Source organism: Dermacentor silvarum, chromosome 7, assembly GCF_013339745.2.
Source record: "Dermacentor silvarum isolate Dsil-2018 chromosome 7, BIME_Dsil_1.4, whole genome shotgun sequence".
NCBI classification, from domain to species: domain Eukaryota; kingdom Metazoa; phylum Arthropoda; class Arachnida; order Ixodida; family Ixodidae; genus Dermacentor; species Dermacentor silvarum.
Genome location: NC_051160.1, coordinates 92,214,853 through 92,240,871, shown reverse-complemented (window position 1 = coordinate 92,240,871; position 26,019 = coordinate 92,214,853). Strand labels below are relative to the sequence as shown.

Below are 26,019 nucleotides of genomic sequence, written 5' to 3'. Positions count from 1 at the left end.
ACCTTGTATACATATACTACACAGTTTCCCAGCTATCATGAAAAATGTAAATTATTCTTGGCAATTCAGATAGAGTGCATGTTGTTTAGAGTTGCGTTGAGAAACTGCCAGTAATGTTGTCAGCACGCGTGATTAAAAAAATATTTAAAAGTAATTACCTACGTTTGAATGGGTATTCAAATGTCAAGATGTTATAAGAGAGTGGTAAAACATTGTACAAAGGCCTGATTATGCGGAGTTACCAGCGAGGCACAGATCTTGTGTTTGTTTTCCGCTGAAAAGAGAAAGCCCTCGTAACATGAAGAATATCATGTGGCACGCAAACTTAGCCCAACCTAACCTAACCAACCTTATCTATGGCTCACCGCAAAGGCCAGCGCGTTCCTTGAATTGTGCTCAATAATCACTGAATCTATTGGAGCGTCGTAAAAAGAACACGCGTGCAGTTATTGTCGCTGCTTGACCCAGACGACGATATTGATTCCCTGGGAATTAAATAAAACCCGCCGTGGTTGCTTTGTGACTGTGGCATGGCGCTGCTAAGCACGAGGTCGCGGGATCGAATACCGGCCATGACGGACTCATGTCGATACGGCCGAAATGCAGAAACGGCCTTGTGCCGTGCTTTGGGCACATGGTAATGAACCCCAGGTGGCCAAATGAATTCGGCATCCACCGCTCCAGCGCGCCTCATAACCAGGCCGTGCTTATGGCACGTAAAACTCCAAAATATAATTTTGAATAATTAAAATTTGAAATATCATGAGAAGTCCAACAAGCAAAAACACAAGGACAGCTGAGGGGAAATCAGGTGTACTTAATAATGAAATTAAAGAAATGATAAATTAATGGAAATGAAGAACATAAATATTTCCACCGTTGGCTGAGGGCGCTCTGTCCTGTCGCCTCTTTCCTTCCTTCCTACGATTTTCGCACTAAAACGGACTTTTTCTTGCATAAAGAATTTTTCACCGGTAGCAGGCACCGGTAGCAGGAGCGACAGCTGAGAAAGGTATGAAGTTGATCATGACACATGTTATGCCGCAAGGCTACATATCGTTTGACAGCACGCTTTAGTTCAGCGATGTACGCAATGATGTTGTTTTCTCATTCAGCGCGGGGATTTGTCAGTTTGTCAGCGCCTGACCTGTCCGTCTTTGTATCGTTTTTTTTTTCGCGCTGTTTCCCCGTAGTGAAGTCATGCCAACAAGCTGAAGTTCAGACTTATACTATTGTCTTGGTGGGAGTTCCACAGTTCCACAATCTTCACGCACGGCTTCAGTTCGCACATTATCATGTGAGAACTGAAGCCGTTCAAAGCTACTGATGCACAACTAGCTTCACATTTGTTTGGGCTGTACGGTGTGTCCCCTTGACGAGCTTGTGAATGCAACAAGCTTTTTTAATAACTGTTTATGTGAGCGGGAAAGATGAGATGATCAAAGCACGACACCTAAATTCTTGATTTCGCACATGTGTGCCAATGTTTTTACCAATGGCGTAATAGTTAATATGCATGTGCTTGCTTCTTAAAAAAGGGAGATAACATGTGTTAGCGTTTATTCTAATTTGCGTGGCCTGATACTACGTGGCCTGATACTACACTGTAATGCGGTTCCTGTCATCCGGTAACACTGTTCTGTAATGATTACCACATATCATCATGAACACTGTGCTCTTAGCAAAGAACCTAATCTGGGATGATAGTATTTACGACAATATCATTGAAGAAAATTAAAAATAACCATGGGCCTGAGACTGAACCGTGTGCGACTGGAAAAGCTACTTTGAGGAAATTTACGGCCACATGTGACGCTTTTTTTACAATGTACGAAGACATGGGCGCATTTTATTTCTTTCTTGTGTGACTCCCAAATAAAGTTGCTTTGGTTTTGAAGTGTTCGTCTACTTTCTGCTCTTTGCAGAAGTTGGTTCGGTGTGTCAGTGCTCATATTACCATGTTGTTACTCATGCGCCTTCATCCAGGAATCATTTGTTAATATCTAGGGTTAATATAGTTGTGTTTTATTGAAGTGTTGGTGAACATTGAAACAAGTTGTGTTCTACTGCAGGTATCGCATTACAAATCAGCTGGACAAAGGCATCAACCCTTGTGACGACTTTGGCGCTCATGTCTGTGGACGCTGGATGCCGCGCAAGGAGCGCAGCTTATCACGTTCAGAGATGTCTGATATGTATCTGTCATGGCTCTACGGGCTTCCGGAAAGGCTGAACAAAGGTTTTAGGCAATTTCGCGTAGTAAAAAAAGTGGCCGTCATGTATAACATGTGCATGAGGCAGGAGGGGTCACAGATCGACATGTTCAAAGAGTTCATGCGCGCACGAGGTATCATCTGGCCGGAAAAACAAGACGAACCAGTTCCTCTTGTGAAGGCACTCTCTGACCTTGCATTCAACTGGAACGTGAATCTCTGGTTCAGCGTGAAGCTACTTCCATCTATCTCGAAAGAAAAACCAAGGCATATATTCCTTGCCCCGAACGAGCTTATGCTGCTGTGGAAGGCCACATTCAGTCAGATGTCGAAGGAAAACTTTCAGATAGTCTACTCTGAACTTTTCAAGATTTTTTCTAACGGCACGAGCAGCCAACCCAACCCGAAAATCGTGTCAGCGACATACACCATGCTTGACATGGTATTCAATGCCTTCGTACCGCTGTGTCCTTGCGAAGCACGGATTCCAGGATTGTTCCCCTTGCGTGCCATAGACTCGAACTCTCGCATTCCCATAGGCTCGCACCTGATGGAAACGTTGAATAATGCGACGGGAATAGAACCTCCGGTCACAATGGATGACTTGGTGCTTGTGAGCGACATGTCTCAATTTAAGAATGTGTACACATTCATCAACACTTTCGACGACATGGCACTGCGGCGGCACCTGTCGTGGTTGTTCGTACAGGCGTACGGGTCAGTGGCAAATCCAAAGGCCGTGGTGCTCGTCATTCAGGGCAGTGAGAACCATGCCAAACAAGAGCGCCCGCGCTTCTGTGCTGCTCAAGCAGAGTCAAGCTACAGGCTCCTCGCAGCTGCCATGGCCTCCGTAGGCCTCTTCTCCGAGGAAGAGCGGCGCCGCATCAGCGATCATCTGACAAGCATCGTAAAGGTGAGTGAATCGATGCGTGCCAGAGCATCTCGCCTCTCTCAACTACGTACATGGACACAGGTATGGGAGTAGGAAACTGGGTTCAGTACTTGAGAATATAAACAATGCGAGAATTAGTGATGGGGAGCACCACTTCGTGGAAAAAGAAACCTTCCATATCTTTCACGGTGTGACATAACGTTGAAGATGTAATGGTTTCGAAATGAGTCTAAGAGATGGTGCCAATGTTTCTCTACATTGTGCTGTCCCGAGTATCGGTCGGCGCGCAGTCTTCTAAAGGTCAGTTTTAGTCCGTCGTAGCGTTGACGCGCGAGCGCACTCGGAACGGGAATGCCACGCCAGCGAAAGTGCAGCACTCCATAGACGAGAAAACGATCGCCAGACGGCGCTGCTGCGCCTCCTGACAGCGTCCCCAATGTGGAAATGTCAAGCAGCGGTACGTCGCGCCGTGGCGCAGTCTCAGCTTTGTTTACATTGTTTCGCCCGCGCTTTCCTTCGCTGCTCTCGCTGACGGCGCTCCGTTTTCGACGGCGGCAGATCGCCTGCTTGCGGAACAGCGATATTGCAATGCGGTTTCAAGAAGGTTGCCGACGCCGACAGCTTTTTTTTTCATGACGGCAACCTCAAGAAAGGGGGAGCGTCTGCTTCCACACGTATGGTGTTGAACGAATTGTCGACGGTGATGTGACAGTGAAAGCCGAGTGCGTGTCGCAGGTGTCCGACAAGATCGTGTACGACGTCGAGTTAGAGGTATACACCGAGTTCTGTAATTTAGTCACTTTTATTTCTCTATGATGAAGTCACAAAGCGGTGATGCATGCTTGCAGAGATGTGCAGAGACGGCGACGATTGCCGTTCGTTTCGTTGGCAGCTGGGCGCGCGCGCACGGCTTCTCTCATTTTGGCTCCCAGGGAGTGTCATCAGCACTGTGAACTCGGAAAGAACACATGCATTAGGCACCAATAAGCATAACACTATTCGAACGAGAATTACCTTGGGACCAGCAGCACGAGTGCAACAATTAGCAATACATGCCTCATCAAAGCAAATCTATAGTTTCTCGTCGGGCGAATGCCGCCGCCGCAGCCAAAGTAAGCTCGTACCGAAGGCCGTATTACTACACGAAGCGAAGATTCTTGGCAGGAAGAGTGAAGCAGGAAGAACGTGCAAGGTGGTAGTTATCTTAAAGCATGCTTGGATACTGTGAACCTAGAAAGCATGGCCAAGCGACAAGCATAACGCGAACGTCTCGAGCGGCTGCTTTGCGATCTGCCGCTTACCGACGCACACGACGACGGCGGCTTGCATTAAATACGGATTGCTACCACACAAGACAAGTAGCGCGCGGCCCCTTTCGTTACCTGCACAACTAGTAATTAGTAATCACGAAATCATTATGGGGGGGGGGGGGGGTCTCAAGAATATTTTTGAACCACCGGGGGTTCTTTAACGCACACAAAAGTCAAAGTACACGGTATAAAGGGTGTTCTTGCATTTCGCCCCCATCCAAATGCGGCCGCCGTGGCCGTGAATCGAGCTCGCGTCGTCGAGTGTGGTGGCGCAACACGTATGCAAAACAGGCAGCGGATCCGCAAATGCACTACAATTGAATGATATCAGAGGAGCAACATTAAATAATAAAAGCACATATGCACAAGTTTACTTATGCCCTTATACAAAAATATGCTTGCGCCTCACGTGAATGAAGTGTTTTTAACGAGTTCACAATATTGATAGTGTTTTTCAAATTGATTATTTCTTTGATGAATCACTAATAAAATGACAAGCATGCATTCGCAAAGGATAAAATTCTACAGAAAGCATCCACGATGATTGTCCATGTAAGCTAATAGCCCGAACGAACGAGCAAAATAACGAGCGATTGACTCTCCCGTCCGCCTCCTACCTTCCTTGTCCACAACTCCGTGGCGTGAGAGCTAACGCGCGACAGTGCCCTCCGCCGCTCTCCGCAACTTGCTGCTGGAGAGCAGACACCCTTTCCCCCGGTGTTTTCGATGATGAGTTGAGGAAAGCAAACGAGCACTATGAAGGCAACCTGAACACCGACTGCACATTCAATCAGCTGTGAAGCTGCGTTTTCTGCGCAAACACAGCCTCAAGACCCAGTGTGCAAATTAAAGGGATTTTATATGATGTCACTGAAATCGTGCAAGTACGCTTACAGCTCCGGACCTAGCGAGCACAACTTGACGCATGACGATATCCATAATTAACGAAGCGAGTTCGCGAGCATCGTAACCATCGCCGCCCATTTCATGCACCTTTTCGACGCTTACCGCGCAGTGCGTCCACATATCCATCGATATCTCGGGATCACGTATGCTATCCATTTGAAGAACACAAATTTCCAGGGACACTAAGCACTTCTTATGAGTTGTTGATGCGAAAGCGTTAATGTCCAATTGAACACCGCGGTTATGTACGCCTCGCGGGCAAGCGAGCGCGTTGAGACGCTTGGAATGTTTTGATTTGGCCCTACCGAGGCCCAGTTAGAATGCAAGCGAGAGCTTGCGCTGACCAAAAACGCGCGGATAACACAGACTACGACAGGGAGGGCGAGGGTGACATGGCGTCGGGGAAATGCCCTCTCTCCTCACAAAGGCGCTGAGTCGTGCTCCCTAAAGGCTGCAGAAAAAGCGCCTCTTGCTCTTCACAACCACAATCTCTCTCTCTCTCTCCTCACGCAACACTTGGCGCGCTGTCGCCGCAATAGGTGTTCTTTTTCGCTGTTAATAGTTAATTTCGCTGTTAATAGTTAGCATCATAATCACAATTATTACGCGAATACGAAAATTACGAGGGCATCAATAACCAATTTTGACCGACCTTGCTCATTAAAAGCCCGGCCCACGCGGCGTTTCCCAACAAACACACTCGGATAATGGGCAGTTCAACTTGCCGCATCATCTGTGGCTTTCGTTTGGCCTTTTCTTTCCTTTTTAGCTACCTGCTTTTACTTCTTTTTTGAACCGAAACAATACCCTTCTTTAATTTTGGATGCAGAATATTTGTTACCGCTCTGCAGGCAGTTATATTACATATTTTCTTACTGGTTTCGGCATTATTCCGCTATTATTCTACCAATATGGTGCGGTCGCGACCGCCGCATGGCCCAAGTATATATCACGATTTCTGCGATCATAGTTTTGTTCGTGCCTGGACCGTCTGTCTTTTTATGCGTAAAGTTTAGTATCTGTGACTGCGCAACATGTTTATTTGTCTTGTTTGACGCATTATATACAGTGACGTTTGCTTAAATAGGTAGATTTATTGGAGACTTATACCTATATTTAAATATCTTTTTGCGAGGTGTTGTATATACAAGCAGTGAACTGTTTCCAGTGGCACTTTTTTGCACTTGATCAAGTTGTATCTTCGCATTTGTATAGTATTCCATTCTATCTTCGAATTTATATTGTATATTTTGCGGAACTCTTCCTTTTTATATGTACTCACTGTTGCGACTATAATCGCGGTGTAATTACAATACACGACCGGTAACAGCTGCTCCTGCGCAATCTATTGCAACAAATGACAGCTTCATTGAGGTTTTTCCCTGGCCGTTTCATATGTACAAAAATGTAAAAAAGTTCTTGGATGACAAACATTCATCAAAATAGTATGTCCTCAACTTGTTCTCTTCATGGCCTTTACGTTTTTCATATCAGCTGCACGCACTCATTTGCTGGTTTCCAACTGATATAGTTCTAAAGTTCGTGTGATATTTTCTTTACTTAAGAAATAGACAAAAAATGACGGAAGAATTGATATCAATTATTTCTGCCATTATTTATGGGACATTCGAATATATTCTTTTATGAAAAACACATATGTTACTTGACAGTGCATAGCGTTCAATAATTCGTTTGCAGCATCTACTATACAATGACATTGGCAATGCAGTGATTATTCATGTATTTGAACTCTCGACAAATTCTGGCAGGAGGAGGCCGCGCTGCAACGCGAGCCCCCCCCCCCCCCCCCCCCCCCCTCCCACCACCACCGAACAAAATGTCTGGCTACGCTACTGAAAGACGTTCATTGAAAAGTGGCACACACACAGTGCATTTGTGGTGCAGCCTGCTTTTGCAATGTCGGGTTGACCTCCTTGAAGAACTCTAGTGACGGGGTTGGATTCCGCTCAGCTTCGAACTAATTTAAGCGATATTTTTTCGCATAGTACAGCGGCACATTCCAAATGGAACACACCTAGTTACCCAAGTGGGCATCAAAGACGTTCACTGAAGAGTGGAACACACCTATTCGCATACACCCAGTGGCCAAAGTTGGCATCAAAAGTTTCATTGACGACCAGCACAGACAGAGTAGCACATGGTATATTTTTTTAACTGCGCTAACACACACGGACAAGGACGAGGCAGACAAGACGTGCGCAGACTCGCAACTGAATGTTTAATGGGTGAAAATGACATATATACAGGGAAAAATGAATACATCTGATTGGCGATCCAACAATAGGTATGTTGACGTCACACAGTAGCATTTACGTAACCACCGACGCAAGCATCGGGCGGTGACTCGTAGCGTTGTCTGAACAACCCAATCAAACACTCTCCTCATTTATAGGGGGTCACATTTGCTCGCTTTCAAAACCAATAACATTGTCTACACTCAGCGGTTTTTCTTATCTAATTGGCTGACTAGAGGCGAGGAGAACGCTCTAGTGGAGAGGGTTTCGATGGGGCCGAGAAAGCACAGTGAAAATAGATAACCGCATGAAGAGGATGGTGCCGGCTTTTCCGATTGGTCCGCTTGGCCTTACTTAGCTTGCGGTGGCTGGTCGAAAATCGCGGTGGCGTGCAACGGAAGGATAAGAATGCCGCTAAAACAGATCCTCAGCAAGGAAGAGTTGGCAAAGCAATGTCATATGTATGCCGAAAGAGCTCGATAACGTTTTACTGCCACGCAAAAAGGTTTATCATGCGCGAATAAATACATGCTCACCGGCAGGTTCGAGTAGCGAGGGCCTGAGCTATCGGCGGGCAGCCATCTTCTATTCCTTTCGGAACGGGGCAGTCTGTGGCTATTCAGAAAAAAATTCAGTTTTGTTCGGCATATTAATGCATTTTTTTTTCGCGCACACGTCACTTTTACGTGGTGAGTTTTCGCGGTTTTATAACGTCGCGTGACAGACAGGCGAAGTGGGCGTAGCCAAAAAACATTGGACCAATAGCAGAGGGCTAGTGGTGAAAAGGCGTCGAATCAGGAATGATTATTTTTCTTTCGTGCGGTTTAATCATGCATAGTCAGTGTGTAGACGTTGTATCAGATGGGGAGCTATCGTGGTTTTCGTGACGTCGCGTGACAGAGAGGCGAAGTTGGGAGAGGCCCGAGAACGTTTTGACCAATCGTGGAGGTTGATTGCAGAAATTGGAATCAAAACAGTTTGGAATCATTTTACGTTATAGCGCCCCTGGTCAGGTTTGCAGAAAGGAAGGACAGGGCAGGGCAGGCAACTGGATGGTCGTTTAAAGTTAGTTTTTGCGCTTGTTGCGGAGCCTTATGCTAACCTGTGTGGGACCCAGGTGCCATCCTTGCTTGGGAGCCCACTGCTACCTCAGGTAAGGTAGCAAGACATTATCTGTAGAGTGAGTAACAAGTGCCTATGGTTTCCGTCTGGTTGGCAAGCTTTGTTCGACAATCTCGCGCAGGAGGCCGTGGAAAAAACGTGGGCCATCTCATGGCTCGACAACGAAACCAAGCAAGTTGCCGTGGAAAAGTTTAGGAACGTGCGCACGGTGTTGTGGCCTTCGAACCAGTTCCTCAAGGCGGAGGCACTCCGCAAAGTGTACGCAAACTTCACCGATAACGCAAAGTCGTTCACCGAGTACTGGATCGAGACGCGTCGCAGCCAGCGCCTTATGTTCGGCTCCGAGGCGGCTGAAGAGGAGCTGCTGCTGGGCGACAGCACTCAGCTGCCATACGCGGAATTCGAACACGTGCTCAACCGGTTGTCTCTCTCCCTCGGAGCACTGGCATCTCCTCTCTACTACAAGAACGGCACCAATGCCATGTTGCATGGCGGCCTGCTGTACTTCTACGCTCGAGCACTTATCGCTGCCATCGACAGCGAGGGAGTTAAGGTAACGGTTCTGTGGATTGGACAAATATTTGCTTGCATGGATCGATGATAGTGATGGAATGAGAGTGATAGCGCCATCTGACGATGGTGGTATCTTATAGGTGAAGAATAAAAGTGCTTCGGTAGGCTTCTTTTACCGAAGGATGATTTCTGGGGCGGAATCTTATAACGGTTCCGAATGCGAACCGGTTCGCTTCGCGCTTACGTCACTAGATAGGCCACTCCCAAGCCGGAGGTGGAAGACAGGGACGACGCGACCAATAAACGAGATGATGATGCCGCCTCTGAAGTGTACGTCATCATGTGACGAAATAATCTAGGAATTGCAGAATGTTTCTTCTTGCTCAATAAACATGAACTATCATTTAAATATTGTCCTGAAAGTTATCAAGTATCGCCGCGTGTTGACATATTCCTAATATTACCGTTTGTTTAACTATTCGTCGCCAGGTGGTAATCCACGTGTTAAAAATTGTAAGCACTCGAATCAAAAGAAATAGCCACATCACCATCAGTTCTGCGGAAATTTTGAAAGTCGATTCTTTATTCTGTGATGTCGTCGCACAGCCATTGAACGGTTCTCTTTGACAGACGATAACCACGCCGAAACTCCTCACCTGTCAGCTCTGAAAGCGCGTCTAGCACATTGAGTCGTTGACGGGTCCGGGAGCGCAACCCGAGCCAAAGAAGGAGGGGCGCCGCCATGTTTTCTGTGTGTATCCAGGCATAGCTTAGAGATAATCAACGCGCGGGCGCGCGCGCACCGCCCGCGAGTCTCCGAGGCGGCACGGCCCGCGCGCGTGGCGAAGGTTGCAAGCAAACAGCCAAGCCACAGCAACGGAATCCAAAGCGAACTACCTCTTCGCCGGTTCTACTCATGGCCGACGACGGGTTCGCTTTGAATATGATTGACAGATGCGTGAGGTGTTCAAAATTTACGGTACCGCCCCGCTGTGTCTGACGGCCGCTTACGCAACCACAATTCTGAACAATCACGTGAGGGCAAGCGAACCGGCTCCTTTCGGAACCGTTATAAGATTCCGCCCCTGGGCTCTAAAGAAACAGTTTCCAGTCTACCGGTGTTAAAGAGAACCCAATTTTACAAAATAGGTAGGGCACATGTCATTCTGTACGAACAAAGTGGGTCAGAGTGCGTACGTTTGCACAGTGTTCTTGCACAGGAGCGTTTTGTCACCTACAGTGTGACATGGGGATGGTATGTGCGCAGGTACCCGAGGTACTATGGTTTGGTCTGCAAGGGCGGATGCAGCGCATTTTATGAAAAACACTCGAAAGTAATCCAAGTTTTCAGTGTCAGTATAATTCCCGTTACTATTAATAATCTGCTAAACAGGCCCCCGAACTACGCCCATTTCATAAGTGGCCACAGACGGCTGTCTTTATTAATTGTGCTGGTTTGGCTCCAATCCTGCCGTATTAAGGGAAATTTGTATCGGGGTGAACAATTCATTCCCTTAATCGGCCGGAAAATTGCCCGTCCTCTTAGAGAACATGAGGATTTGAGGGTTCACTGTCCACGTGTCAAGAATATATCGTGACAGTGGGCCACGAACCTTTCATTATGTATGGTGGCAAAGTTCCTCGTTCATCGGCGTTCTTTTGAGAGTCATTGCTTAGACACGAGCCACTCATATGCGGAATTAAATTGGCCATTTGTTCCAGAGTTAGGATATTTTCCTTTGTAAGAATGGTCATCTGTGTGCTCGTTGCGCCCTCAATTTGAAGTTCAGTGGCTTCATTACTGGTATTTCCTCCTCTGACAGAAAATCAGTTTCGGGCACTTCACTTTAAGTCTGTTTAAGCCGGTTCTTATTAACAACTGGTATGCTACCAACGCGCAAATATTATTTTTATATACCATGGTTAGATACGGAAGGCAATGTAGCGTAGCAGAGGACACAATTACAGCCAGCCAGAGTGAAAGACAAAGGACGCGCCCATGCGAACCGAACGTACTATGCTCGTGCTCTCAACCCTCGAGACCACGTTCAGCCCATTAATCACCTAACGCTCCCCGCTTGTAGCTCAGTGACGCTGATGTTTAGCTGACCGGCGCTCGGCCGTCGTCGCAAAATATCACAAGTTTTGGTGTGTGCATCGTCTCTTGATTCAAGGCGCAGGCCTACGGAATTTGGGAGACCACAGCCCATGGACTCCATCTAAATCTGCAAGACGTCGGACCCTTGGTTTCAAGTTAACGCCTACAGCGTCTTTGCCTTTCTTTGGCAATGTCTCTTTTTGTGCGCTGTTTATCCGTCACCATGCATCTTTACCAACCCGATCATCTTGCGGCACTTGTCAGTGTAAACCAGGCTTTTTCAACTTTATCTCCATGAGAATATTTGACGCAAGCGCTTCCGGGTTAACTCGGAAGGTAAGGATTGAAGGCATTGTGCATTAAATTGCGCTGTGGATCACACGAGGGCATAAGTGGTAAGTGTCCCTAACACTAACACCCTGGTTGTAGTTTGCATTTCGTAATCACTGATTACCACATCACCATTGCCAGCGAGAAGCTGCCAATGAAGAGAAGTTTACGAGAGAAAAAAAGAAAAGACTTGTACCTTGCTAGGAGCTTTTCCACGTTCCCGGACATTGCGCTGTCTTTGCTCGTAGTGAAATCAGGCCAGATTGTGCAGTAGAACATTGCGGGTGAGCCGATGTAAAATTTCGTGCAATTTAATGCGCACTCAAACTCCTCTTACACAATGTATTGCGAGCGCCCAACCTTTACTCACTCGCTGTACACATGTCACTACGACTTGTGGGATATTCGATTTGTTTTCTTCGTCTTACATTCATCCACAATATGTTTCACCCGTGATCTGCACTTTACTCTCAGCGCGATCCGTGTGGCGCCTAAGCATCCTCAGAACGCAATGTTGTGGTACAGTACCCTGTGATATTTTCACGATGTCTCTGACCGCATTCGCGTGTTGCTTCCGGAAGTGTTGAGCAGTAGCTGCTGTGAAACAAAGAACACGCTAAGCCTGCCTCTCAGCAGGTGCGGCACACGCACGCACGATCAATGAGCAAACGGCGCATTGATGTTGCACAAGGGACGTACACGGATGAAAACACTAGCCCTCGCTAAGGCACACGTGAGCACATTTTGATCAGTGTAGCCGCACAATCTCACGTAGGCAAGACATAGGCAAATAAAAAGACAAGGTTTACTGAAAATATACGCAATCACGCGGCTGGTGACTCAGGCGGTTCTGTTAGCCGACCTTACCCCAACGACATTTAATCTTTGAACTACAGGTCTCGTTCTCGCAGATGTATTTGCGAAACATCAAATCTTGTTAACTCTTTTCAGGTCGTGTATAACTCTGTATGACCCTAAATGCATAACTTTTCACGTTTACCTTCATTACAAATGTATTTTGTAATACCCGCCAGTAACATCGTTATGCTGCTTTTTGGTAGGACACGGTATATGCATTATTACTTACGTGTTCCAAACGCAAACATCTATCAAATCAACCATGAACTAATCGCTTCTTGCAGATCGACCCGCAAGGCAAGCTTGTGTCGTCCTGGTTGAGCCAAAGCGTCCAGGACACTTTCGTGCAGCGAACGCTGAGCTGCCTACCCGGAAACGCCAGCATCTTTCCCGAAGTTCCGGCAATGGAGGTGGCGTATGCAGCATTCAATCGACATCACCAAGAGCATAATATCCGGCTGTCCGAGGCAGGTATTATTGGGGAAGCAGCATAGCCTCCTACATACAATCGGTCCCTGCGAGTAATTGAGAGTAATCGTGAGAGTAATGGTATTGTGCGCCGGGAAGGTAAACGTTGCCAGCGCCCTATAATGTACCGCTGGCGGAAGAGCGCGAAACTTGTTTTTGCACTAAAAACAAGAACGCTTATGTTCAATGGCAGTGTATGATTTCGTTTCGAAAAGCAAATATAGGCCATACATGCCATTATACACGTTGCTACCACTCTTTAATTGATTCCAATGTTGTTGTTTTTTTAGCCCAGCAACAAGCACAAAAAAGGTGGCAACTGGGCTTCAAACACCCGAGATAAGTGCTGATAAGTGCCCGTTTTAACGCGGGACACACGACAACGAACGTTGGGACGGTGCTTGATTTTGTGCGGGAAACACTGACACGCATATAAAAATTTGGCGGTGGACGTTACTTACGCACATGTGCCTTGGAATCCTTCATTCTAGCTATGCAATATTTTCTAACCATGTTTAGCTCTAAATGCGACAATGTTGATTCTATCACCACTTGTTTGTGTGTTGTTTCATACTTGTTATGATGTGAAAGACGCTAAAACATGTGGGAAACGACCGGACAAGAAAAAGCGACGCCTTTGGACAGTGTCAGGACAGTGATGAAAGCCGGACCCCGGCGGAAACGCCGAAATTAAGTGTTTTTTGCTTTTCTACGTGCGCCTGCACTTCTTTCAACTTATTAAATACCGTATCCAAAGAAATACTTCCTTCTTATATATATATATATATATATATATATATATATATATATTGTAACGCCTTGGTTGAGGCGAAAGGAAGAAGAGGAGGACGACGAATCCTTTGGTGTGCGGAGCGCAGAAAGAAACCGCGGCTGGACTGCTTTCCTAGACTCTCATCCATCACCTGTAAATAAACACGCCTCATCCGTAACAGTTTTGTGGTGGAAGGTGCTGGGTACTCAACCACGCAAGACGATTCTGCAACCACCTGATCTGCGCCGAAGTCGCCGCCTTGCTGGACTGCCGCCGTTGCCGCTGGTGGTCGAGATGTCTCGCGGTGAAGACGGAACCCGGACTGTACCAGTTCCTACAGCTGCAGCCCCTGCCCTGGTTACAGCGGCCCCTTCGGTACCTGCTTCAGCCGCGGCTGGTCCCTGGCAGCGTCAGCACCTGATAGAGCCTCGTACATTTGGAGGCAAGTCTGGCGAGGACGTGGATGAGTGGCTCACTCACTACAAACGGGTGAGCAACTATTACCATTGGGATGCGGCAACTCAGCTGTCCTACGTCGTGTTTTTCTTAACGGACACGGCACTGGTGGGGTTTGACAACCATGAGGACACCCTCACGACTTGGGATCGGTTCGTGTCGGAAATAACGGAGAGTTTTGGGGACTCAGTCGCGAAGAAGAAGCAGGCTGAACAAACGCTGCTGCAAAGAGCCCAAGTGCCAGGCGAGACGTGCACGACGTATATTGAGGCTATATTGAAGCTCTGCAAGAACGTCAACCCTCGCATGTCAGAGGAGGACAAGGTCGGCCACCTCTTAAAAGGGATTGCCGAGGATGTATACCACTTTCTCATCGGCAAAGAGAACCTTGCTACAGTAGCTGACGTCATACGGCATTGTCGTACATTCGAGACCCTGAAGATGCGACGTATCACGCCTAAATTCGGTCGGTTACCGAAAGTGACTACCGTTGCGAGTGTTGACGACTACACGTCCCTTGATCTCGCGTCTACAATACGTGAGATAGTACGGGAAGAGCTCACCCGACACGTGCACTCGACACCTTATGATGCTGCGCCAATCCCAGCCCCCGCTCATCATGTTTCCATCGCTGCAACGGGCGTAGAGGACTACAACTACAGTTCTCGCTCGCCACCGAGGCCGCAGCCCAATCACTACCCAGAGTCGCGGTACGAACGCCGCTTCAGCTATCCTCGTCAGCCGGCCGCTACACACCAGGAGCCGCGTGAAGATGCATTTGTCCCACAGCGTCGCGACAATGCTTTTCAGGAGTACAACGCATATCGCCAACCTCCTGTGTGTTATTGTTGTGGTGCTACCGGACAAATAGCTCGGTTCAGTCGTCGGCGCAGGGAAACATCCCGATACGATCCGCCATCAACGTTTCTTCGCGCCGGCAATGGTCACAACAACGATCCCTGGTCCGCCTATTCCAGGAGAACCTCACGGCAAGAGAATCGGCGCAATAGTTCACCCGCTTCTGACCGTAGTTTGATACCTCCGTCCGCCCGACTACGCCGCTCGCCTTCACCGCGACGGCGGCTATCACCACCGCCACCGCCGGGAAACTAGCCGGCGCGACCGATGGAGGTGAGGTCGCACAAAATGACTTACCTCAGATGCCTCCGCCAGTTACGATGTTTAGGAACAAGATAAAGGTGTTAATAGATGGAGTATGTGCAACGGCTTTAGTGGACACTGGTGCAACCATTTCTGTATGAGTCGTTCCTTAAAGATCGCATTGGCCAAAAAGTTATGTTTTCTTGGCACGAATCTACAAGATTTCGTGGTGTCGGCGGAGAAATACTTCATCCTCTGGGAGTTTGCGTCGTTCACGTCTTGTTGGCCGGAAAGGTGTTCCCAACTGAATTCCTTGTTCTGCAGCGGTGTACACATGACGTTATTCTCGGTATTGACTTTCTGCAAGCGTGTGGCGCTTTCGTCGACTGTGGCACCGGCGAACTTTCAGTCAGCAGTGAAGTTGTTCCTGCCCTCTGTGACGAGCTGCCACCCGCGGAAGACACACTGGTTGTTTCCGATGAACTGACAGTGCCACCATGGTGCATGCGGTCAGTCGCCGTGGTCGCTTCCGTCTCTGCCGTATCTCCCTTTGATGCCATCGTTCAACCTCTCACCGGTCAGTGTGCTAAGAAAGACATCTTAGTGCCTCGCTGTATTGTGTAGATTAGCAACCGAGTCACGTCTTTGTGGGCACTTAACTGTTCGCCAGTGCCTGTTATACTTCCTCGGGGAATGAAGCTCGCCATCTTTGATGGTGCCAACGGAAATTCTATCGCTGCCGTTGACGACGACGATCAAAAACGCTTGGCCGTAGACAAATGCAGTTGCTCCTACGAGTCGCAGATTCTGAAGATGGTTAGTAAGAACCTACGGTCACACGAGCGACAAAGATTGGTTGAGCTATTGGAAAGACATGCTTCTGTGTTTGACTTCTGCGAAAAGGAGAAGCGACCATCTTTACCCTGTTCTCGAGCTCAGCACAGAATCGATACAAGTTCTGCTCATCCGGTCCGACAAAAACCTTACCGAGTGTCGTCTTCGGAGCGGAAAGTTATTGCTGAACAAGTTCAGGATATGTTGCAGAAGGGCGTTATTGAGGAATCGTGCAGCCCTTGGGCAGCACCTGTCTTTTTGGTGAAGAAGAAAGACGGCTCTTGGCGGTTTTGCGTTGATTATAGACGATTGAACGCGCTCACAAAAAAAGATGTATATCCACTACCTCGGATAGACGATGTCATAGATTGTCTGCATTCGGCTTCCTACTTTTCTTCACTAGATCTACGATCAGGGTATTGGCAGATCCCTATGCACCCTGCTGACAAGGAGAAGACTGCATTCGTGACGCCTGATGGACTTTATCAATTTAATGTTATGCCGTTTGGGCTTTGCAATGCCCCCGCTACTTTTGAAAGATTTATGGACTCCATTCTTCGTGGTTTAAAATGGGAGGTATGTTTGTGCTATCTAGATGACGTTGTCATTTTCGGACGTACTTTCGAAGAACATAGCACCCGTTTAAACCTCGTTTTAGACTGCGTCGAAAAGGCCGGCTTGGTTTTGAATTCCAAGAAGTGCCGGTTTGGCGAACGACAAGCATTAGTCCTTGGTCACCTGATTGACAAAGATGGTGTCCGGCTAGACCCCCGGAAGATAGAAGCAGTCAGTGCCTTTAAACCACCTCAGTCACTAAAAGAACTCCGCAGCTTCCTGGGTTTATGCTCCTACTTTCGACGGTTCGTGCCCAGATTCGCGGACATTGTCTATCCTTTGACAAGCCTATTGCGAAAAGACAGCCCATACGAGTGGACACCTGAATGCGACGCGGCATTCTCTCAACTCAAGTTCCTGCTGACTTCAGAACCCATTCTTCGTCACTTCGATCCGTCTGCTCCTACTGAAGTGCACAGTGACGCCAGCGGAATTGGCATCGGTGGAGTGCTTGTTCAGCGCCATAATAATGAAGAGTATGTGGTTGCCTATACGAGCCGTTCTCTCAGCAAGGCTGAACGAAACTATACTGTGACAGAGCAAGAATGCTTAGCGGCTGTCTTTGCTGTTCAAACGTTTCGTTGCTACCTCTATGGGCGTCCATTCAACATTGTAACCGACCACCATTCCTTGTGTTGGCTTGTTACCCTCCGTGACCCCTCCGGTCGTCTAGCACGCTGGGCTTTGCGGCTCCAAGAATTTGATTTCAATGTGTCGTACAAAAGTGGAAGACGTCATGCCGACGCTGACTGCCTTTCTCGCCTTCCACTGTCGACAACAGAGGATAACGCGGACAACCTCGACACCTGCTTTGCTGCTGTCTCTCACGCGTTTCCTGACGCCACCGTATTCCAGCGGGAACAGCGCATCGACTTAAGTTTGGACCCCCTTTTCGCCGATGCCTGCAGTCGCAAGGCCAGTGGTCGCTTTTGCCTTCGCGATGGACTGTTATACAAGACAAATTATTCGGCAAGTGGCGCGCGGTATTTACTGGTTGTTCCCCAAAGCCTGCAATGTGACATTCTCCGTGTCATGCATGATGATCCGACGTCAGGCCACCTTGGATTCATTCGCACCTTACATCGAATACAGGAGCGGTTTTACTGGCCTAAGATGCGACATTCCACTAAGCAATACGTCTCGAGCTGTGACAAGTGCCAGCGTCACAAGGGACCGACAAGTGCTCCGCAAGGCCTTCTTCATCCTGTAGCGCCGCCTACTACACCTTTCGAGCAAGTTGGTATCGATCTGTTAGAACCGTTTCCACGATCTTCGAACAACAACCGCTGGGTCATCGTCTGTGTCGATCACCTAACTAGATACGCGGAAACAGCTGCGATATCTTCCTCCACCGCTACCTGCGTCGCTGCCTTCTTATTATGCTACGTAATCCTTCGTCACAGTCCGCCTCGCGTTATCATCAGCGACCGTGGTCGCCAATTCGTCGCTGACGCCGTGGAAGAATTGCTTAGACTCTGCACTTCGCAGTTCCGCCACTCAACACCATATCATCCCCAGACGAATGGCCTTGTCGAACGTACCAACCGTACCCTGACCAACATGCTGGATATGTATGTATCATCCAATCACAGGAACTGGGATGACATCTTACCGTTTATTACCTACGCCTACAATACAGCGAAGCACGAAACTACGGACTTCACACCTTTCTACCTGCTCTACGCTCGGACACCACGTAGCTGTCTGGATACCATTTTCCCCTTTACACTCCATACAGCGGACTCAGTTGCCGAAACTTTGTGCCGTGCTGAAGAAGCCCGACAAATTGCTCGACTGCGTACTCTGGCATCACAAGATCGCTCCAAGGAGCGGTATGACCGCCGCCATGACTCAGTTTCATTCGAAAAAGGTGACTTGGTGTGGCTGTGGACCCCTCAGCGGAGACGAGGGTTATGCCAAAAGTTCCTGGCTCAGTATACCGGTCCCTTCACAGTCATCGACCGCATTAGCGATTTAACGTATGTGGTCGCCCGTGTAAGGTCACCAGGACGCCGCTCTAGCGCTACTCAACTTGCGCATGTTACGCGCCTCAAGCGATATTACTCCAGCACTCAGCCCTAACTCCCGTGGTGGGCTTCGTCTGCGAAACGGGGAATGTAACGCCTTGGTTGAGGCGAAAGGAAGAAGAGGAGGACGACGAATCCTTTGGTGTGCGGAGCGCAGAAAGAAAGCGCGGCTGGACTGCTTTCCTAGACTCTCATCCATCACCTGTAAATAAACACGCCTCATCCGTAACAATATATATATATATATATATATATATATATATATATATATATATATATATATATATATGGAGCACGCGTATGTATGCGCAGTGAAAATTGTGCTCACTACGAAGCCGACTGCATGGCGAAGCAGTTGGTATTTCATAACCCCTCATATAAATGACGCAATGTCATCGATAAACATTCGTATCTTTCACAGGTGCACTAAAAGACATGTCACACTAGTTCTAAACACGTACAGTTAGCTTAAGATTACAGTATCTGAGAAAAGCTGAGCTTCCGAGCACTTAGAAACCGTAGACAGTAAGGACTCATTCCCACAGTGACTCGCAAAGGACGCGCATCCAAGTTGGCCACAATGCGTCCGGTCGCAATTGGTCACATGTAGTCGCTTTGATCGACAAGCGAATTTTTCAGTAGCATACAGTAATTTTTGGTCAGTCACTCGCTGCTCGATTTTTCAGTCGGGCGACTGAACCAACCAGCGGCTCCGGAGCAAGATACGTGTATATGCTGACGCTAGTTTTACGTGGCAATGGCGGTGCGAGCAAGCGTGAACGGCAGCCATCGCGAGACATTTACGTCTGGGGACGGGTAGGTCGAGCTTGCCACTGTGAATATCGGACGCTTTGAGTCGCTCCTTGGAGTGGCGGTTGGTCATGCAATTTCTGTCTTTCGCTGGTGTGAATGCGCCTTAGAACTAAGGCTCTTGTTGGTCGCACATACATGAACTCGCGCAGGCTGTAAGTTCGATTACCTTGCGGTACGTGCAGGTTGCGGAAATATTGAGATTTTCCTGTTTCCTGCGGTCCGTAAAATTTGGCGCAAACCATGAGTTTGGAGAGTGATAACACGTCGCTAAAAGTGTAATGTAAATATTTATTGCGTTAGCGTATCTATACAAGTGGCGAAGATGAGGAGAAACAAAAAAAGTTGCATAACGAGACATTTACAAGGGCCACCTGCGAGTTGACCAGACAGCAACAAAAATTCCCATTCCGTGAAGAGTCTTCCCGAGTGGTTCAGGTGACGAGGTTGCCGGCCCGGATACTAGCCTAACACTGCGTATGACCCGCAGTTGCAATACATAACAATTAACAAATTTCGTTTGAGTTGAAGTTGCAGAACTAGCAGCCGAATGAGCTGAAGAATTGCAGTGGCATCTTTAGTATAACATTCTTCAATACGATACGCACACCTACATTCATAACAAATATTGGATTAGTATTTCCGGAGGCAGTAAACTAAGGTTTGAATTTAATAATAATTTTTGTGCGGTCGTCGGCTATAGTACGTGGACTAGTCTGCCAAGGAACGATGGAGTGGAACATATTAGGCATAACCTGACACGTGAACACAGACGTGTGAATGAAAGATTGAACAGTAGTAGCCGATATTCTAGCTGACATCAAAAGGAAGAGAGTTATGCAGGCTATGAATAGCGTAGGGCATACAACTGGCGCTATATTGAAAATACAGAATGAATGTCATGGGCAGTGAAGAGCAGTGTAGGTCGGTAGAGAAGTAAGCGGTGGGGTCCACTTAGGAAACTTGCAGGTATCGGATGGTGTGAGCTTTCGCAAGGCAGGGTTGTTTTCAGATCGCCGCAGCAGGCCTTCGTTCTGCCAGTGGACATAGAAAACTGTCAGCCCTTCTACTGGGGTGGAGATCGAAGACCAGCTAAGCTGTCCTATGGTGGGAATTAAGTATTTCCAATTATGACTATTAAGATGTGATGGGGTAATTGGTTATTTGAACTAATAAAGAATGAGAAATATATATGATCTGGTGGTTTTCATTTATTTAATGACCACAGGGACCATGGGCTCATGGTCGCTACGGTACACTGCCATAGGGTGTACGGCAAAGGTTGGCACGTTCTTCATAAACACGTCACCTGCGCCGCGCGCGTTCGGTGCGAACGCGGGCACAACGCCGCCGCCGTTGACAACAGTTGTACGCGTTGTTTGTGTGACCGCACACAACCGCTGCCAAAACGCTGGCTACGTGACGAGCGGCTAAACGCCGTTGTCGACACTGTTAGGGGAGAGGCTCGCCCAGAGACGCATAGTCTATACGCCATCTCACAAGCTGTTGCCATTACTGCCGAAGGTTCGAGGCGTGCACGGGCAATATCCTTGCGCAGCGGTATATAGTTCCGGGCGTACCTGGCTGATTATTGGCTACACTAGAAAGTTTTATGTTTGCTCGCTACATGATACGGTACAGCGACACGTGACATGTTAGGACCTTTGCGCTTGCGCGTCGTATACCGAGAATTACTATCTATCTAATTAGTCACATATCATGTAGATACATGTAATGTTCATAAACTACAGCGTAGTCGGCAGAGATATAGTAGCACTGAAACCCCACGAAAGACATTGAAGTCACTGGTAATTGGCATCCGGCCAGATTTGACCACATCTCCGTAAGCCAAATAAAGGGGCGTTGCGCTTACCGTGAAAAAAGTACAGTCTAGATTCCTGCTCTCTACCTTCTAAAAACCTGCTGGGGTCTTGAGTCACAAGATCTTCTCGTGACGACACATATTCTTTCCACCGAAACTGGTTAGGCACGGCATTGTCGCGTTTACTCCAATCCGTGTGCTTAGATTACGGGATGCCCCGATAAGAAGGACACCTATTGTTTTGTTACGGTGCCTAGCTGGCGATTCACATCCGAATCAAAAGTACACCTGCTAAGCTCGCTGAATTTCACATTTTTATTGAATTCACAGTATTGTATTTCCTATTCGGGTAGGATCACAGTGGGGAAAAATCGTTTGCAAAGGAGGTTAATAATTAAGAACATGTACTATTTTAAGTTACGAAACTAACGCACACAACAGACGTCAGATTGTTTGCCACGCACATATTACACAAGTGCGTGACAATCTTATAAAATATCTATTCGTTAATGGAACAATGGAATCAAAAGTAGTAATTACTTGTAGCCTTTGCTGTGAAGGTTTGAAAGAAACCTCTTGACTTCTTTTTTTCCCCAGGATCTGACCGAGGAGAAGGTGTTTTTTATAACCGCCTGCCTCGCCACTTGTGCTACGACGCCTGCCGACAATCTCTATGGTGGTGACTGCAACAAGGCTGTGATGAACTTCGCGCCGTTCGCCAAAGCCTTCAATTGCCCCGCCGGATCCAAGATGAATCCTGCGTCAAAGTGCACTTTTTACGATTGATCTCTTAACCTCTTCGTGGTCGGTCCTGCTTCCTTGCACAGACCTTTCTTGGGTATTTGTCTTTTTTTTTTGCGGTGGCGTGTCCGTGTGTGCCTGTGATACGAGGCTGTGTAATCAATGACATGTCGCTGGCATTTGGATTTCGCCATGATTTACACGGTGGGTTTGAACTCATCGCTCACCGGTGCATTTGCAAACGGTGTCCCGTTCCCGCACGTGTACTGCAGTGTTTATTTGTCCTGTTGTGAGCTATGTGGTTTTTATTTCGTCTCAATTTTGGACACTTGGTGCACCAATTCCGGACTGCATTGCAATTTGGGATGGCTAATCATAATAAGGTGCTGCATTATGCAATATGCTGCATATGTGAGCAGCCTATGGTTGCTGTAGCTTTCAAAATAGCTTTTTTTTTGGGGGGGGGGGGAGGTCTCGAGCAAAGCAAGGGTAACTTGGTGGTTACGAAAAGTGCCGTAGCCTCCTCCTACCTTTCAGATTTTCTGCCGTTGTACGTTTTCGCTGATAGGATAGGATAGGATAAGAGATAGGATAGGATAGGAATAAAGTTTATTCCTATCCTATCCTACGTTTTCGCAATGTTATTTTCAATGTTGAACCTTTTTCGCAATTTTTCTTGGCCATTATGATGGCTTCTAACTGATCGCTGTCTTTCACGTTAAGCGATCATCCGTGCATTGACATTTCATGCAAATTCGTTTTTTCATCAAGAACTAGTCGAAGTTCTTGTGGCGCTATCGGATACATCGGAGCGTGAGGGAAACTTCAAATGGTCCCATCGACTTTTGAAAGCAGTGTTGCTCGTGATCCATCTCTTACTGTTGAATACTGGTGACCGATAGTGCGTTGAAAGAAAATGAAAGAAATTGATCTAATTGCAGCGGTGCGAAGGATGTCTAAAAATGATAAGCTCATTCTGTTGCGCAGACATATAATGTATTATCGTTTTTCTTGAATATACGATGCCATTACGAATTGCTTAAATTGGTGACAAGCATTTGAACCTATGAAACAAGTCAGCTTTAGTCAGGATGATACTGAAAGTTCCTTTTTTCTGCGAATGTTCAACTAAGGTGGAAATTAGTTCCTAGCGGGAAAAAATTGACAGCGCAGTGCTAGCCTGTAGCTCTTTGCGCTGTCCCAATGTCTCCAATGATAATTTTCAGAGAGCTTACCCCTGAACGTTTCGCAATTGTCGCAGCAAAAAAAAAAAAAAAACAGCTAATTATCAGAGAGCTTACCCCTGAACGTTTCGCAATTGTCGTAGCAAAAGAAACATCAGCAAATAGCCTGTCTTCTTTAGTTTAAGTAAGCTTACTTCATGAACGAAGAGTCAAACTTTGCAATGAGCGTTGAAAATGATAACGGCATGCAGTTAGGTCATTGTTTTGTAGGCATGCTCGCACTAGAAGCCCCAGTTTTACTAGTAGCGTTTAGTCATGCAGAATTCTGCGTTTGCATAAAACGAGCTCGATTAACATGACAATGAAGTATAGTATTACTTGTTCCTCAGCACTGGACATTCAGCATATTAGATTCCCCGTCGCCGCGAGTCGGGTTCATCAAGAAAATTTGAAATTTCGTTTAAGAGAAGGCGTTGCTGAATATCAATGCAAAATTTTTATTCGCACAGGTACGAATTGGGTCCTTCCCCTCAATGTTATTGGAATGAACCGCAAACTATGGAACATTTCTTCATAGAATGTGTTAGGCTCAACATGCAAAAAAAAAAAAAAAAAAACCTGACCTCTGCAAGGTCGTCTTCGCCTCCTTGCGTTGGCAATTGCGCTTCATGTTATTTATTTATTTATTTATTTATTTATTTATTTATTTATTTATTTATTTATTTATTTATTTATTTAACATACTCTCAATGCCTGATGGCGTTACAGAGAGGAGTGGTGAATCATTATATAATGTTAGAAACAGCAGTTTGAAAGGATGAATGAACCGGATTGCTGGCGACCGAGGCGGGGAGGTGGTTCCATTCGGATGCTGTCTTGGGCAGGAATGAATTGAAGAAAAGGTTTGTGCGGCAAGTTGGTACTTGACGTTGAGGTCGATTCGCGGGTGATAAGCGGGTGATATAAAAGCGGGGGTATAAGCGGGTGATATAAAAAGGTCATTTTTTTATTTCTGGGTTAGTATAGTACATTTTATGAAAGAGTGATAACCGGACGAGTTTCCTTCTTTATGATAGGTCTGGCAGATGAAGGCTAGTTTTGATGGCAGATACACTGGCACTGCGCGAATAATTGCATACAATGAAACCTGCAGAGCGGTTCTGAATGGCTTCAAGTAAGTATGTTAGCTGTGCTGTAGATGGATCCCAAATTGATGAAGCATACTCTAGTTTAGATCTCACTAGCGTTTTATATAATGTAAGTTTGAGGGAAGAGGGCGCGCGAGAAAAATATCGCGCGCCCTCTTCTCTCTGAGTGTGTGTCTGAGTGTCGAAACTAGGATACTGCAATATTAAGGTATGTGATGCCATATTTAATTTTGTGATGGAGGCAAAGGAACTACTATGTTAATTTTGCTAGTTTTTTCCTCACCATGGAAACAAAATATTAAATTAAAATTTTGTATTGTATACGCTTAATATTGTCACGTAGTAGTGACGCTGAAGAAAACAGTCGTAAACTGTGTATGACGAAACTGATTCTTTATTGGGCGAACCTGTGCCCACAAAAGCAAGCTACACTCAAAGCACAACGATAGCGGCGAACACAGTCGGCGATCGTCGAAAATCTGATCTACGGTGAAATGCGCCGGCTTTTATACATGAGCCATCGAATGTTTCAGATTAATCCCTGGTACCCGCAGTGTCTTCCAGAAAGTTCTAGACAATTCGCGTCGGTCATACAATCAGATAACATAAGCGTCGGTGACAACAGGCAACGGAAAGAAGCATCGATAACGTTCTAGAAACTTCCTATACAGGCGCGTCCTGCGCCGAGCGATAACGTTTAACGTTTGTTAGGCGGTGGAAATCGGCCACCGGTGAAAGATAAACATGTATACGTGTCAATATTGTGAATCCCAATTAGTGTCCAATTAAGACATCATTCTTAATTTACAGAATTGTATTTAAGGCGTCTTCTCTCTTTAGCCACCGCAGCCCTGTTCATGGGCTGCGTAGTGGGTTGAGGCCCCCCCCCCTCCCCCCCCCTCCCCCCCCCCCCCCCCCATAGACCACAAGCCAAACCAATGTGGCATCAAAAGACAATCAGGCAACTTGGGCGGATTTGTGACAAGTGATTTGATGTACTGTTAGTTATAAGATTTGGCAATGCCTGCCGTATGCACTCCAACCAAATTTTATTCTTCCGGAAATTTCCTTCTCATGATGAGGGTTCCCTGTGAGTAATAGACCTAGACAAACGTACTCTTTTACAGACTCTAGAGGCTGACTGGCGATCCTGAATTCTTGTTCTCTTGCCAGACTATTCAATATTATCTTTGTATTTTGCATATTAATGTGAAAGCCCACTCTTACACTTTCTCGGTTAAGGTCCTTGGTCATTTTGTTGTAATTCATCCCCATTGTTGCTGAATAGGACGATGTCATCTGCAAACCGAAGGTTACTGAGATATGCGCCGTTCATCCTCACTCCTAAGCCTTCACAGTCTAAGAGCTTGAATACTTCTAAGCATGTAGTGGATAGCATTGCAGAGATTGTCTCATTGCCTGACCCCTTCCTTGATACGCAACTTTCTACTTTTCTTGTGGAGAACCAATGTAGCTGTGGAATCTTTGTAGATATTTCTTAAGATAGATTCTGTAGATATTTATCTGACTGGGAGCTTACCACT

General features: G+C 46.9%; 1 protein-coding gene across 1 annotated transcript in view; it reads left to right on the top strand.

The window, feature by feature from the left end:
- Positions 1 to 22,188, top strand: part of LOC119459018 (endothelin-converting enzyme 1) — a 31,336-nt gene extending 9,148 nt beyond the window's left edge. The window contains exons 2-6 of the mRNA XM_037720865.1: positions 1,926 to 1,936; positions 2,073 to 3,126; positions 8,820 to 9,251; positions 12,782 to 12,964; positions 22,000 to 22,188. Of these exons, the coding sequence (XP_037576793.1) occupies positions 1,926 to 1,936; positions 2,073 to 3,126; positions 8,820 to 9,251; positions 12,782 to 12,964; positions 22,000 to 22,188 (1,869 nt within the window). The remainder of the gene's footprint in view (positions 1 to 1,925; positions 1,937 to 2,072; positions 3,127 to 8,819; positions 9,252 to 12,781; positions 12,965 to 21,999) is intronic.
- The last annotated feature ends 3,831 nt before the right edge of the window (positions 22,189 to 26,019 follow it).